At 44.2% G+C, this 16,293-nt stretch overlaps 2 protein-coding genes across 3 annotated transcripts in view; both read left to right on the forward strand.

Annotated features, from left to right (window-relative positions):
* The window catches only part of LOC134863627 (enhancer of mRNA-decapping protein 3-like), a 28,972-nt gene extending 26,589 nt beyond the window's left edge, over positions 1-2,383 (forward strand). The window contains exon 7 of the mRNA XM_063882253.1: positions 660-2,383. Coding sequence (XP_063738323.1) covers positions 660-994 — 335 coding nt within the window. The 3' untranslated portion in view covers positions 995-2,383. The remainder of the gene's footprint in view (positions 1-659) is intronic.
* A 588-nt stretch (positions 2,384-2,971) lies between these two features.
* The window catches only part of LOC134863628 (tyrosine-protein kinase CSK), a 42,511-nt gene continuing 29,189 nt past the window's right edge, over positions 2,972-16,293 (forward strand). The window contains exon 1 of one of the 2 annotated variants that reach the window (XM_063882254.1): positions 2,972-3,214. The gene's annotated coding sequence lies outside the window, so the exon portion shown is untranslated. Of the gene's footprint in view, positions 3,215-6,969; positions 7,106-16,293 lie in introns of those variants that run through there. The other variant, XM_063882255.1, reaches the window with a different exon arrangement.

Consider the following 16,293-nt stretch of genomic DNA (forward strand, 5'->3'; position numbering starts at 1 on the left):
CACGGGTTGAAGATTTTGAAGATATGCTGCAATTGATTGTGTCTTTTATTAAGATTAGGGTTAAGACTGAGCCGGCACCAGGGAGCAGTTGGGCGTTCGGTGCCTTGCTCAAGAGCTCTTCTCCAGTACCAGTCTACACTTTGTATTTTCTTTTTGGGAAAAAGTTAAGTCGAAATTTAGGAAACATGTCAGACATTTGAAAAAGTGATAAAAAAATTAATAATCGAAGATTTTTAAAAGTCGAAATTTAGAAAGAAAATCAGAAATATCAAAAAAAACTCAGATCTTTTAGGAAAAGTTATAATTTTGAAGAATTAGACGGAAATTCCCCAAAAGTCGTAATTTTGAAAAAAAAAAAACTAAGTTTGAAAAGAAAAACAAAAGAAACAAATGTAGTGTGCATCTCTAAAAGAAGATGATTAGGGTCACATGAAGGAGTTAGAATAATGAGAAAATAGTGGGACATTTTAAAAAGTCAAAATTTACAAAATAAATCGATTTTTTATGAAAAATGACAACATTTAGAAAAATGAGATCTGTATTAATTCAGTTTTTAAATATTCTTAACTTGTGTAATGCTTGACAACATTTGGCATGAATACAGTATCTATCTCATAAAGGAGTTCTGATTCTGATGTGTCTGTTTCCCCCCTCATCAGACCTGCCTCAGAGCCCGGTGGACCTGGTCATTAACTGCCTCGATTGCCACGAGAACCCGCTGCTGAGAGAGCACTCCTGGTACCAGTCAGCCGCCGACTGGGCCAACCAGAACCGGGCTCTGGTGCTGAGCATCGACCCGGCAGTCGGTACCCAGCATCAGACCGTGGACACCAAATGGACCCTGTTTCTGGGCCTTCCTCTGGCTCAAGCGGCGACAGAGAGCCAGGTTTACCTCTGTGACATCGGCATCCCTAAACTGGTCTTCCAGGAAGTGGGAATCCGCTACCACTCGCCCTTCGGATGTAAATTTGTCATTCCTCTGCACACGGTGTAGCAGAGTCGCACACTGAGATTAAAGTCTAGATTTATGATGGGAGGGGTCTGGGGTCCCACTGTGGGTACAGGTACCTTGATATCTGAAGCAATAGCCTCAGAGCAACATGATTCCCCCCCTCTGGAAACCCCCGGGTCTGTTTGCGCGTGGCAGCTTTTGTTTTTGCGAGGGAACGGCTTCCTGTCCGTCTCCGTGTTGTGATAAGCCTCTGCGTGACGAGGTGAACATGTTTACAAACCGCTGACCACTGTGAGCCTATCGCTGACCTCTGACCCTGCTGCAGCAGAGACACACTTCCTGTTTCCTCCTCCTCCTTCAGATTGTGATCCTGACCCCGGGACCCTGCACGACTGCCAACGCAAAGCTGACACTCAAATGGGCGGACTCGCAGTGATGTAGCATGTTGTTCACTGACAGGGGAATGTACGTTTGTATTTATTTTGGGGACACATCTCAGGGACAAGGAGTGCCCCATGGTTGGACTTTATATTTGCATTTATATCACATCTTTCTGCACTCTGGCTGAAAATGGAAAGTGTTAGCAGGCTCTCCTGGGGATTAATTTTCAAGCACACATTCCACGGAGCAAAAAACATCTTGGACCAAGTTAATCTCCGGGGATTATAGCTAGTTTGGTGTAGAGAAAACTAATGATTTATCATTAAACATCAGACTCACTGGTGGTCAGCTGTTAAACCTCACAGCAGCAGACTCTACGGGTAAAAGGAGGAAAGCCTTATTGTTCGTGGCAGCTATGCACTTCTGAAATGATGCTGGGATCTTCTTTAGCAGCAACAATACAGCACTTCAAACCTCAGAGTCTGGAGTCGTGAGTTATAAAAGAGCTTGAAAGGCTCTTGCTTATGGTGGGGTCTTTCACCCCAAATTGACAATTTGGTATCACCTTCCCACGTTATGCTTCCTTTAGTTCTTGAAAAACAAATCTCCCATACTGCACTTGGAATAGAAATAAAGAGAGTAGAGTTTGTAGTAACTGGATGCTGCTCTTAACAGAAAAACGTTCCAAATACATGAATTTTCCCTGAAAACCTCACTATTCAAAACACTCTTTTGCATGAAGAGTGAAAGATTTAGCTACTCTTCGGTGTGTGTGTATTAAGTGTGCTATACTGTATAGATGAGACCAGGGTTATTCTCCGTGATTTGTGTGAGTTTGAAACTGTTTTTTACCTTAATTCACCCAGACTCTGTTTCTAAATGTGTAATTCAACGAGGAGAATTGCCGGTTAAAGATAAAGTTTTCTGTACAAATTCAAGGTATCACTGAATGTATATTTTGGGTTAAGTATTCCTTTAACCAACGTCCACACTCTAGACTTTAAAGCAGCAAATGGTCTGTGAATTACCTGATGAAAGGGCTGAATGGTACTGTGTGGTACAGTGTGGTGGCATTGTATTTCTAGCATCTGAGGCTCCCGTTGATAAACAGCTGGATATTCTGACCAGATGTTCGGACGCTTGGATGAAACTATAGCAAAAAATAAATAAAATATACTGTAAACTGCATGACCTGTGTCAGGGTTATTGATAAATAACTAGTCCTCCATCAGTAACCAGTCCTCCATCAGTAACCAGTCCTCCATCAGTAACGAGTCCTCCATCAGTAACCAGTCCTCCATCAGTAACGAGTCCTGCATCAGTAACCAGTCCTCCATCAGTAACCAGTCCTCCATAAGTAACGAGTCCTGCATCAGTAACCAGTCCTCCATCAGTAACCAGTCCTCCATCAGTAACGAGTCCTGCATCAGTAACCAGTCCTGCATCAGTAACTAGAACTCCATCAGTAACCAGTCCTGCATCAGTAACTAGAACTCCCATCAGTAACAAGTCCTCCATAATTAAGTCCTGCATCAGGTGAAGCCTCACCTGTTGACCACGTGGTCGCGCTCACACACTGCTCGCCCTGTGGCTGTTCTACTCCCCACTGCGCATGCGCGTCCCATCCACTGAGCGGATCCCATTTCCTCCAGCAGCAGCAGCAGGCCTCGTAGACTTACACACACACACTCTCACACACAGACACACACGTAAACATACACACATATGCAGCCAGAGTACGGACAGCAGTCAAAGCAAAGCCACGTTTTGGGATCTTAAACCTGGATGCCCCCCCTCGCCTCCCCGGACAGGAGTCCTCCTCATGGGTGCTAATCGGTAATTTTCCAGCAACATCTGGTCGCCTGTACGTCTCTGTTTCGGGTGAGTTGCGCACTGTTTTGTGTCGTTGTGTTGCCGCTGGCGAAGCTCCACGATAGCCCACATTGTGAGGCTGTGTGTTCCTGTATCTGTGTGTCCTTTACTCTATATCCAGTAACAGCGGTTAACGGGTTCCCCTTGAAAACGTATAACGGTTTTTAACGGTTTTCCCTGGCAACCGTATCCCTGCATGGTTGCTAACTAGCAGCTGTTAGCTTTAGCGGCTAATTGCCGTCCGATCCATTATCGGACACTGTTTATTTATGCTAGGACTGAACAGATTTAACCCGTTATATATGATCCCATGGTGCGGTAATTGTGTTTGACAGCACACACACACACAAACAAAAGACGTGTGTGTTCCATGTTACCAATAATCTGTGTTTTTGTTGGGGGGGATTTTGCGGATTTGCCCCAAAAAAATCTCCTAGTCACCCACCCTATTTCCTCTCTTCTGGTTCCATAGTCGGACAGCTCGGTGTCAGCTAACGCTTTGTGTGTTTTGACCTTTACCTTTCTCTTTACTCTCTATCTTCCGTCACTATGTGTTGCTCCAGGGGTTCAGTGCTGTAGGGAAGCCCACACATATAGCTGGGAGGCAACATGAGTCGTGCAGCATTGTGTTAAAGGGGGATGCGCCCTTTTGATGTGTGGAACATCTCTTTCAAATGACTGCGGAGGGACAACTAGTGTGGCTTTAAAATCAAAACCAAATGTGTAATAAACCTGTAGCCATGCTGTGGTCTGGCCCTTTGGTATTTTTACAGGGAAATGCGGACTAATAGCACACAAGGATGCATCTGTCCGATAATGGAGGCAGAGACTTTTGCCTCCTCCGCGCTGCTTTGGAACAGCGGCTGAGGTTCAGCCCCTTCAGAGGAAACACTGATCCCTATCTCTCCTCTGCCATTGTTTTCATACAACGTGTCTGCCATTATTGCATTCTTTAGCATGTGCTTGAAATGCATGCCACTGTGTAAGACTGGAGGAGTGTGATTGATCATTGGAGGACATAATGATCATACTAGTGGTTTCCTTGCATCTTCCCACATGGAGGTGAGGTTGAGCTGCCATCCTGGAGCTGGTAGAGCTCTGGTGTGTCTTTTCTCAAGGACACCGTCAGGTTAACATGAACTGCAATGGAAATAAATGGTGTTGTTGGTATTTGATGAGCAGCCTCCTGTGTCAGTTCCTCTGTCTGTAATTCAAGGTTCTGACTGAAAGGTGAACATACCGCTGCAAGCTGTGGCACGACTGACAGAAGCGATGCAGTGTGTGCATTCACTGTATGGTGCTCCCATGTAGGGAAAGAGCTTCCAATCTCCCTCCTGGGTTGTTTTCTGGACACATTTCCTATGATGTGTGTGCATGTATTATCTGATATGTTACTGTTGCTCAAAATCTAAAAGATCATCTCCTCCACGTCTTACGATGTTTATTTTAGTTAGTTTGAGCCTGACCAGCAATTGGATTTTAAATATATAGATGGATAAATACCTTATTCATCCCAACTTGGGTAATTGTTTTGTCACAGCAGCATTTTGAGAGCTATAATAATGACTCTCAAAAGTAAACATTAGAAATATACATATTCTCAGTAGAAAATACATATATTCTGAAGGGTATCTACATTAAAATATACCGAATAAATTGGAATAGTCTGTTATACCAGTCTACTAAAGGGACAGTAATATATATGTACATTAAAACATCAACAGTTAGATTTTATGTCACGTTTTCTGCTCCACCTGCCTTTTAAAGCAGCACAGCGCTCCTCCTCTTTATTATATTTCACCATAGTTCCTCACATGATTATACTTTGGTAGATATTGTCTATTATTTGTATTAATCACAATTTAAACTGTATTTTGAAACAGCTTCTTTAATAGTTTTTTTTTATATTTTTGCTATTTATTCTTCTTCTGTGTCTTTGAATGCACCATTCACATACCATAGAAAATTCCTCGTATAGATAATTGTTGGTAAATCAGATTTGTAATCCACATTTATCTTCAGAATTGCAATTCTTTTGGTTCGGTCTAAAACACAACAAAAAGAATGCATCCATTGTATGTGTCTCATGTTGGTACAACAGTGCATGCTAATGAAGCAGCATGACAACTCTGGATGTTCTAATAGAGGTTTCCCAGATAGTTGCATGTAGGTGTGTGTGTGGGGGGGGGGGGGGCTTGGCATGCCTTAACCCCAGAGGAACCTGGGGAGCCAGACTGCAACATGTTAGCATCCATATGCTGCGTCTGTGAGGCTCACCTGCTAACCTGCTAACCTGCCAACGCTGAGTCAGGATGCACAACACGGTGCCTCAAGGGTTCGTGCTGGGAGTTGTTGGGATGAATGCTTTTTCCTTTTTGGTGCAAGAATAGAAGCAAAATTAACATTATATAACTTTATGTTCCGAAGCCTTTCATAACAAGGACGTGTTCTCTGTTAAACGCACAGCAAAGGGCATCTACAGTTAGGGATCTCCCGATACAGGAGGTTTTATAAGATGCTCAGAGCTATTTTAAGTCCTCCAAAATAATCTAATATTTCATTGAAATCGTCACTTTTTTTGTCTTCAGTGAAATCGTCACTTTTTTTAACAACTTTGTAATTGATTTGCAACCCTAATGCAACCTGGGATAACGTTTGCTGCTAGCTTGGTTATTGAGTCCAGCAGGAGTGTGGTAACGTGCTTGTCCCAGCTCTGGCGTTCACTTGTATCCTCTCTTCTCGTGACTCTCCTAGCTGATATGCATTTCCTAACCATTGTGTTTGTGCACACTGTGTCAGGTCCTCTGAACACAGCTGCCCTGGTCTTAGCCCTGAGACGGTTCAGCTCTCCATCTGTGAGATCGGACTTATCCAGTAAGACCCACAGATTAAATCTTCCACCACCCCCCGTTCTTCCCTCTGTCGATTTCTCCCTGACTGACTGATGGCTGGATCACAGCCGGTGGAGCGCACATGTCTGCAGGCTTCATGTCGGCTCTCCTCTTCTTAGCCCTGAGTTACGATGATGAAGCGTCTGTCGTTTATCCAACCCTCTTTAGGTCTAACCATTCTGCATTACTTCCCTAATGCAGTCACGCAGAGCTACGTTATGCGAGAATGGTTGAATCTGAACTGGGATGGAGAAACGATAGAATCAAAAGGGAAACCTGGTTGAGTCCTGGATCCTTAAAACTGCATTAATGTCTTTAGATTCAGCTCTGAGCCAGAGGGGGAAGAAGTACTTGATTTGGTACTGAGTAAAAGTAGAAGTACTCAGATCTTGAGTAAAAGTAGAAGTACTCAGATCTTGAGTAAAAGTAGAAGTACTCAGATCTTGAGTAAAAGTAGAAGTACTCAGATCTTGAGTAAAAGTAGAAGTACTCAGATCTTGAGTAAAGTAGAAGTACTCAGGTCTTGTACTTGAGTAAAAGTAGAAGTACTCAGATCTTGAGTAAAGTAGAAGTACTCAGGTCTTGTACTTGAGTAAAGTAGAAGTACTCAGGTCTTGTACTTGAGTAAAGTAGAAGTACCAGAGTGTAGGAATACTCTGTCACAGTAAAAGTATTCATTGTTTGATCGGTCCAGCGCTCCTCTCTCTGTCCACTGACCCTCTCGTTGCACATTTGAAGCCCGTCCAAAGGCCCTGCTGACCTGGACACAATGACCGCCTTCAGCTCCCCCCCGCCTCCCCCTCTCCACTGTCCGGCCGCTGACTCTTTAATCAGTGCGATAACACAGGGGGGGGTTTATCCTGCAGACTGTGGTGCAGAGCTCAACAGAACACTGACACTCGAGCAACAGGACAGATGGTGCGAGACACACTCTGCACAGCGGGACGCAGCACTCTGGAGATGCATTCAATGTCCTTTACTTCATGACTGTCTGCATATCAGCAGCCTGGTGAGTGAGAGTGTGTATCCTTTGGTTCCTCACTAGTACATTTTGAGGGTCACGATTCAAATAATATCTAATCTTGATGATATAGTTGCTAGTTTGAGGATCTACTCTCATCCACTGTGTGTTGAAATGCAGTGATGTGAGAAGTGTGTGTCCTTCTTAAAGTTTATCAACTGATTTCAGTCCACAAAGGCAAACGTAGGACGAGAGGTCCCCTTTATTCACGGTCAACTGACAAATAACCTTTTTTTAATTAACATGCACAACTGGTGTGTGATTTATCCACAAACCCACAGCCTTCAGTAACAGTGCCTATCTTATTTTGTGGGGAAAAAGTCTTGAAGAGTAATATCTTCGATTCCCACGTGAATCAACTCTCCCCCACCTGTAGTCACGTACGAGTCTTCACACATTGTGCTCGTTGTAATATATTTAACTGAGTGATGAAATGAGCACATTGTTAGTTCTGCTGGTTTTTTTCAGACACTGCGAGATGCAAATTGTCGAGCGGCTCCACGGTCTGCTCATTTAGGAAGCGTGATAGAGAGAGAAACTGGCATCAGTCGTGCACCTGCACCTCTTCCTCTTTTCCAAACCTGCACAGGCAGACGAGGTGTTTCACAGAGCTGAGAGCAGCATCTGTTCGGGGGGACAGCAGCTCATTGTCTCTGCACTCAGACAGACAGCTCCTGTTCAGACAAGTATCACTGAACACGTTTCCCACTGCTGTGACTCCTGCGGGGATGCTGACCAGTAGAGTAGTGTCTTTGTGGCTGCCATCTTGGCTCAGCCTGTGTGCAGCGGCCGGTCCGTCAGGCGGCTTCTTGGAGGCGCCGGTTCTGCTGCACAATAAGGCAGAGAGAGGAGTCACATGACCCGTCTCTCACTTCGACCCCCCACTGAGAAACGGTGTCTCATGATGAGCCAACGTTTGAGCTTTCCTAGAGAACGTCATGTTTATTTTACCCCTTTGTTCAGCTCATGGGCTGCTACTGTACATTTTGGGTTTATAGACCCCCCTACAGCAAGGAAAATCCATCTTCATTTTAAGTTGCAAATGAGCGCTTATTTTCATTATTGATTACACTGTAGGGATGGGGAGTGAGTACTGGTTCCTGTTGAGAACCGGGAAATCAATTCCTCTACACATTATTACAACTTCAATTTCCTAGGTACTCACTGTCCCTGAAAGAGCTTTAATGCATCGTATTCTAATTCAATAAAGCATAGCTTCGTCGCCGTATTTTATCGTCAAATTGTCAGAAATAGTAAAAAGTTTCCAAGGTCATATCATTAACTGTCTTGTTTAATCAGTTCAAACCCCCCCGGTTTCCTGTAACCTGCATCTCAAATGTTTTACAAACGATTCTCTACCCGAGGCGATAATGCAAAAACGTCGTTGTGAAGAACTCCTGCGCTCCGGGACACAAATCGAAACCAAAACTACCCAAGTCACCAGCGTCATTCTGGCCCCGGGTCGGTCCTCATCGCTCACTAAATCCCCCGCCAGCTCTACTCAGCGCCCCCCCGTGGTGCAACCAGCACGATGCAATGACAGAGCAGCAGGATGGCAGCAGACTGACTCTTACTGGGTTCTGTGGGACAAGATTTAAATAAATGAGCATGAGGAGAAAAATTCAGCCGAGGGAAAAGCATTACTGAAAATAGTGAGGCTCCTCTGAAGGGGGCCGGGTTGACCTTATCCCATGTATCTCTGGAAATAATTAACCGACCACCCTTTTCATAAACCACATATATTAAAGGAAGGAAATAACGTGGTTGTGCTTTGTTCTACGTCAGGAAGGGGTATCTCGAACACTAAAGCCCTAAAATACTTCATTTTGACACAAAGTCTACGGACGGGAGTTCTCTGGTCCCGCAGGAAGTGGACTGTACCAAAGGTTCATTAGTATGTGGGGCTTCCCCTCCATTCTCTGACCCTCCCTCGCTCTCTCTGAACCCTTCTCTCGTGTTCTTGGTTATGGAAGTCCGTCACACTCGGGCCTTTGCAGGGGAATCAGAGAGGAAGCGATCGTGGCTCTGTCTGCATTTATAGAAACGTTAACCTTCATCCTTGTGAACGTCCTTAAAGGGGAATCGATAACGATGATAATGAATCCTGTCTCAGCAGGGGGCTGCGCTGCTTCCTCTTTCATCTGCCGCTCCATGCACTCCAGCTTTGGTGATATCGACTCATCGGATGCACTTCAGAGATGCATGCTTTAATGATGTCAGAGTGCTGAAGAGTTAAGTGACCTACATTAGCTCTTCTATAAAACAGGCTTCTTCTTTTAAAGGGAAACATCGTCTTGATCTCTCCTGTGAGTGAAACCCCCCCCCCCTCCTCCTCAGGCTATCTTTTTTAATAAAAGCAAACATTTCTTCCCTGTTGTTCCCGATTGAGAGATTAAACCCGTAGATGTTTTTTGTTGACCTACATCTGGGTGTCTTCCTGTGAACCAGCTGATGAGCCCCGTGACTTACTGAGAGGAAGGTATGGTTGGAAGCATGGACGTATTAATAGATACGGGACGATGGATTAGGAGAGAGGCAGATGGATCATTCTTTAGGTCTTATCTTTGACCATTTCATCATACACGGAAATCCTAGAGGCAGAGCAATGCATCATGGTACTTCAGTCCACAGCACCATGGTCCATATCTTGTTGTGGTTGCACTCCGCTCCCTCTGCACCCATTGACCGAATGACTCAGGGACAGCATCAGTATTTGAAGTATGGCTACAAATTGATGTATTTTCTATCGCAATACGGACTTATCATACAACAATTACCCAGCTTCTCTCCAACGAATGTTGTGTTCTGTCAGACCATTACAGTTTTCCCCGTTAATTTAGCTGTTTATTTAACATTAAATGCCTTCCTTTTCAGAAGATAGGAGGACAATATTCATCCCAGTTTCTCAAAGTCCAAGGGCGTGTCATTAACCGTCTTCTTTCGTCAGTCAAACCTAAGATATTCACTTTAACATATGGTCTCTTAAAGAGAAAAGCCAGAAATACCCAGATTTAAATAAACAAACATACATATTAGACTGGTACCATGTCCACGTACACCATGGTCCATGTCTAGTCGTGGTTGCACTCTGAATAAGGGTTGTTGTCCGCTCCCTACTGATGTATGATGAGCACCCATTGACCGAATGACTCAGTATTTAAAGTGCGGTGCTTTAAGTATCGCGATACGGATTCATCATGCAACAGTTCTCCAGCTTCTCTCCAATGTCTGTTTTGTTCTGTCAGACTTTTATAGTTTCCCCCGATGATAATGAAGCACAGTTATAAAACAGCGGTGTTAATGTGCGTTGGAGCCTAATTGCCCCACTGTCTCGTATTCCTGTTTTCTGCTCATTAGCTCAACATGCAGCCTAAAACTTTGCCATGATTTCATTTTCTGTAATCTGCATGCGATGTCTTGCATGCAATAGTACTGGCTTGCTGATTTGTTTAGGAATGTACTGGCTTTATTAATCGATATCAACCAGTATGTCAACGTCTCCATCCAAGCAGATGGCTTGAAATGCACCCTTGTACTTGTACTGCTAATCCCAGTAAGTATATAAGGTTTAAATGTTACTCTACTACGTGCTGGTTGTGTAAAATCCACATGCTTTGCCACCCGATACAGGTTCTGCCCCCCCGGAGATGGTTCAGGCGAGGTGGTAACCAACCAGAAACCAATACATCTTAACTCATGAATAATTGAGTGTGAGGGGATCGCCACGCTCTTTAGGCTCTGATCCTTAGAGTATTGTAAGTCCTCACATCCATTCCTGCCTCTTTAAACAGGAGCTGCTGTAGCCCTATTCTTGGTTCCTACTTAGAAATGGTTTCAGCCAATTGAGGAATTACCAAAGTAGTGGTTTTAATGTCGATGCTTAACCGTTGACTTTCACTTCTTATCTCTCACTCATTCACAAGGAAGTTCCCGCTTCCACTGAATCTAGTTTATTACCTTCTCCAATTTGCAATCACAGCCATAGTGGTGCATGAAGTGTGTGTGTGTTGGCCAAATGGGAAGTTAGCATCGCAAAGACTCAAAAAGCATTGCTATTTTTCCTTTGGATTTTGGAATATTGCACAAAATCAAATCTCTGGCAAACACATGTTTATAATACTCACACGTTGTTACCCCCACATATCAAATACACTGCATTGTTGAAGTAAAAAGATAACTCGATGCTATAAACTACGTTACAGTAAAGGCACATGGCTGCGCATCAGTACCGCTAAGCTAAAGGCGGCTAATGGAGACGTGATGACGTCTGGGAGTCTCATTTAGTTGCTTGTTATCTGGCCCCGCTGTTTGCATGTATAACTTTTATTGAAGTGTGTGTGACTGTAGTGGGCGTTGATGGTGAAGACGTGTGTTATGCAGACGATGGTGAGTTCTCTGTGAAGAGCCTTTTTTAAATATCTTTACATAGTTTGCGGAATTTCATGGAGAGGTATAGAACATACATTTAACCTGTTAATGAGGGAGGGATGCGACTTATTAGTATGTAAGTCTACATATTTGTCTAAACAGAGTGCTGTAGGGCCAGTTGTTCCTATTAGAATGTTTAGCATTAGAATACAGTATGTTATGTCAGATGTTATGACTTTCATCTGTATGTCGTCACTATTCACAATGGAAGTTCCGCTTCCACGATCAGGTTTATCTTCTACCTGTTGCATATAACACCCATAGTGTCTGAAGTTGGTGGTTTGGCCGAGTGGGACGTTGCCACGGCAGAGACCAAAAGCATTGTTTCTTTGGGTTTGGAATGTGTCCTAAATAATCTCTAGCACACATGTTCTAACCGCTGTTGTACCGCATCTCCATGGTTGGTAGACTCGTCTACTAGTGTAAGGCACTGGCTGCGCATTCACACCCTAGCTAAGCCTATGAACGGTTGAGGGGGTGCAATTCCCCTCCTGAGGAAACGTGAACGTGGTCCTTTTTAGTTTTCTCACGACCAACGTTACATTTCGGACGCCCAGCCGTGTCTTGGAACGAAGGTCTCCTCAGCTTGTGTTAGACCACAGACCTTATTTCAGCCGCTAACGAAAAACATGTCCAAATAAATGTTGACTTTGAGACGATGGGCCCGGATGTGGTGAAATACTTACTGTGCTACTTATTTTTCATGGTGTTAGGACTCATTCACCCCCCTCTCTTGGTCACACACTAACACACTCACACACACTCACAGACAATTATTGCTCATGTTGTGGCCGCTGGGTAGACCACAGGGTCCGCCCTATCGGAGGAAACTAGAGCGACTCGTCTCAAGTTTCTGCAAAGCTCTGTCTTGAGTCTCCGGGGAACGTAAGAATGTACCAACCGTTCAGGACCCACAGACCCCTCCCTGCATACTGTGGACTTGCTTCAGCATTAACCTCATTGTGTGGAGTAAGGGTCTGCCTTTTGATGAATATTACGTGGTAGGTTGTTAATTGTGTGCGTGTTGCTTCGAGCTAAACCAGGAAACCTGAAGAGAGGCTGTTAGCATGGAGCCCCTTGATGTTCCACTGGGATACAGTAATGAAGCACCAGGCTTTGCTATGCTTGTGTAAAGCAATGTACTCGACCAGTAAACACTGTTTTATAAGCCGGCTGGATATCTATGGCTGGATTGATGACGAGTTCAGAACGGATCCTGTGTCATGCTGTGTCTAACTGCAATGCAAGGTCAGGATGTTTGCTCAGGTGATCATTGGGTGACCTGCTTCCTCCAGCTGTCTCTCTACGTGTTCTATACGAAAAATAGAATAAGAAATGAGCCATGGGGAGATGTGACCTCGGGCTCTTCAACAGATATCTTTGTTTTCTATCGGTTATTTTCTCTATTAATCGTTTGGTTGATAAGAAGGCAGAAACATATATGAAAATTGCAAACTACATTTCAAAAAAGTGCAAAGAAAAGCCTTCAATCACTTTGTTGTGTCCGACCATCACATCATCACAGAAGTGCCAGACAGAATTCACATTGAGGAAGCTGAACCCAGAGACGTTTAGATAGCATTCAGGCACACCTGACAAACACCTGACAGATGATTATCCTCCCAGAGCACAAACTGTGTCCGCCTCTTGGTTCTCTTGTCCAAAGAGCGAGCTCTAACGCTTTCATCGCAGCTCAGGCTTCCTCCAAAACGATCACGCTTGAGCCTCAAAATAATTGAAGTCTTCAATCCATGTCCAGAATCAGAATCTCTTTGTTGTGATGTTTAAGGAGCAGGCAGATAGGTGTGGTGTTTCTTTTTACAAAACAAACATGCATCCATCCTTGTGTTAGCATCCACACACACCTGAGAAACCCTTGACCTGTAGCCTAATTATTTTACCCTTCTAGAGCGTAACGTTTGTTTGAATTACAGTTAAAACTTACTCCACAAAAAAGGACTAATTGCTGCTCTTAAGGATAACCACTAGTTGGATATGGAGTGAGTAGGGAGAGGGACATAGATGAGGTTTTTTCTCACACAAGTTCAGTTCAGTTGAAATTACAATGGATGAAATGATCATGATCTTTGTTAAAAAGATACTGTGGTCTCAAGCCCAGGTTGACTCACACACACTTCTCTTTAAGGCTTTGTCCTGTCCTAGAGCTGTGAGAGCAAACTGGGTTATTGCGCTCTGTCTCTGTCTCTGTCTCTGTGTGTGGGTGGTGTGTGGTGTGGGTGTGTGTGGGGCTTCTGTAAGCTTACTGTAGAAATCCCTGAACCTGTTCTCCGCAGGCCAGCTCTGCGGTTGCTGCCTCTGCAAACATGGACTGTGCATTAGCAGAAATCCTCCTGTGATCCTCTCGTGTGTTCCTCTGTGTACCTGACTCTCCCACCCACACCATCACCCCCTCACCCAGTGTCCTCTGCTCACACTCAACGTGCTGCAGGAATGCGTGTCTTCATCCTTCACAACGGTCTCTGCGGAGCGAGTTCCAATACTTAGACTCATCTGTGTTCCTTCAGTCTTCATGGATTTGCTCACTGTAGGTTTTCTTCAGAAAGCTCTTTATGTTTCTCACACTGCCTGTGCTGCACCTCTGTTCACCCTCCGTCTGAAACCAGAGCCCAGTCTGCTCTGATTGGTTAGCTGTCCGGCTCCGTTGTGATTGGTCAACCGCTCTGACATGTCCCGCCCCTTAGCCTGTCACGTACAAATGTGTTGGAGCTCTAGCCAATAGAAATGTGAGTGTTGCACTGTGTTCCACAAGTAAACAAAGGAGTCCAATGGAGGCGTTTCATGCATGGGTGTGTGGGAGAGAAACACAGGGATTTCAGCCTTTGCAGACCATTTACATGCACTAAAACCTATAGAACACACTAAAGGAAGGGGAAACTCCTCTTCTACTCGTTTGGACAACTCCGCAAATCCACAATATTTCATTCAGACATTTTCACATCTTTACCCAACATTTCGCTGAATGTGATTTGCATATTTTCGTCTGGTCCGTATTTTGAGTTCCATTGCATTTTGATTAATTGTGCATCGAGTTGTTGTCTGCTTTGAACCCCGATGAGCGGCGCTGGGTGTATGAGAATCTGTGTGTGTGTGATAAAAGTGTGTGTGTGTGTGTGTGTGTGTGTGTGTGTGTGTGTGTGTGTGTGGTTTAACAAGAGGCTTAAAGTGGGGCATGCTGTGTATGAGGGGAAGTGACAGTACATGCCTCAGTGTCTCGTCTCTACTGACACACACACACACACACACACACACACACACACACACACACACACACACACACACACACACACACACACACACACACAATGTACACAGTGTATACTGCTCTGTCAAAGCTCTGATCTACACCTGTCCTTCTGATTCTAATTAGGCCACCTCTCGTAACCGAGCCTATGAAAAGAAACTAATGCCCTACTTAGGGTGGTCCCTGGGGGTCTCCTATTCTGACGGAGACACTGATGATTAGGAACTGGTTAATTTGCTGGATATTCCTCAGGCTGTTTATCACTTTCATCTCTCCAAAATGAGATGCTTCTCTTCATGTCATTTATATCAGTGTTTAGGGTTTTTCAGGAGCAGACAGAGTACCTCAGAGTTAATTGAATGCTGAAAAATGACCCTTTTTTTGGCTGCAATTAATAATTTTTTGTGTTTAAAATTCCATAAAATAGGAGAATTTTGTCCTCAAAGTCCAAGGTGACCCCTTTAAATGTCTTATGTTGTAATTAAAAAGCCAAATATACACACTTTGTATAGAAAGAAGCAGGAAATCTGTATTTGAGGCATAAAAGGGCATTTTCCTGATTCCTTTTCTTTTTTGTGTATTTTGCAATTGTGTGATTCTTAGTTCTTGTGTGAAACATTAAGCTGTCTTTGGCTCTCTCTGCTGTAACAATGCTAATGTCCCCTCTGTGGGACGATTAAAGGGATTCTGATTCTGATTCCTTTTGCATGAAAAATCAACAATAATCAAATGATTAAAAATGCAGTGGTAGTTTTGGTCTGTCATTTGATTTGCTGACTGCATCACTGCCCTGAAAAGCTGATGTGAAATGACATGAGTAGCATTGTTAATTCTCAGTTATACCCACTTCCTGTTGGCCGTAGTGTAAAATATATCAGCAGCTCTGCAGCAGGAGAGGTTTCTAAGGAAAAACCTGCTATGCGCTTCACAGACTACAATCCCTTCCCTTCCTGTGTGTGTGTGTGTGTGTGTGTGTGTGTGTGTGTGTGTGTGTGTGTGTGTGTGTGTGTGTGTGTGTGTGTGTGTGTGTGTGTGTGTGTGTGTGTGTGTGTGTGTGTGTGTGCGTGTGTGTGTGTGCGTGTGTGTGTGTGCGTGTGCGAGAGTGAGAGAGTGAGAGAGTGAGAGCCTGGACCCCACACTGAGCTCTAATGCTAGTCTGAGGTTGTGAATGAATAATTGAGCGCTGGCAGAGCGGGGCGGAGCCTCCATTATTCATGGTGGCACAGGAAACCACAGATGACTGCTGCTCATATTAAGCAGAGACAGTCCTCAACTCTTCCTCTATCCTCCGCTGTCCTCCCCTATCCTCCCTCCGTCCTGATCTCCGTCCTCTCCATCTGTGAGCAGCTCTTTGTCTCCTCTTCACTCTCGCTGTAAATAGCTCATTCAAATTCAAATATGCTCGCTTTGAGCTTCTTTACATCTCAAAACATTCATGTTTCATTAGCATTTGGAGAAGGTTATGTAACAGAAAATAGAGACATTT

The sequence above is a fragment of the Eleginops maclovinus genome, chromosome 4 (genome assembly GCF_036324505.1).
Source record: "Eleginops maclovinus isolate JMC-PN-2008 ecotype Puerto Natales chromosome 4, JC_Emac_rtc_rv5, whole genome shotgun sequence".
NCBI classification, from domain to species: Eukaryota; Metazoa; Chordata; class Actinopteri; order Perciformes; family Eleginopidae; genus Eleginops; species Eleginops maclovinus.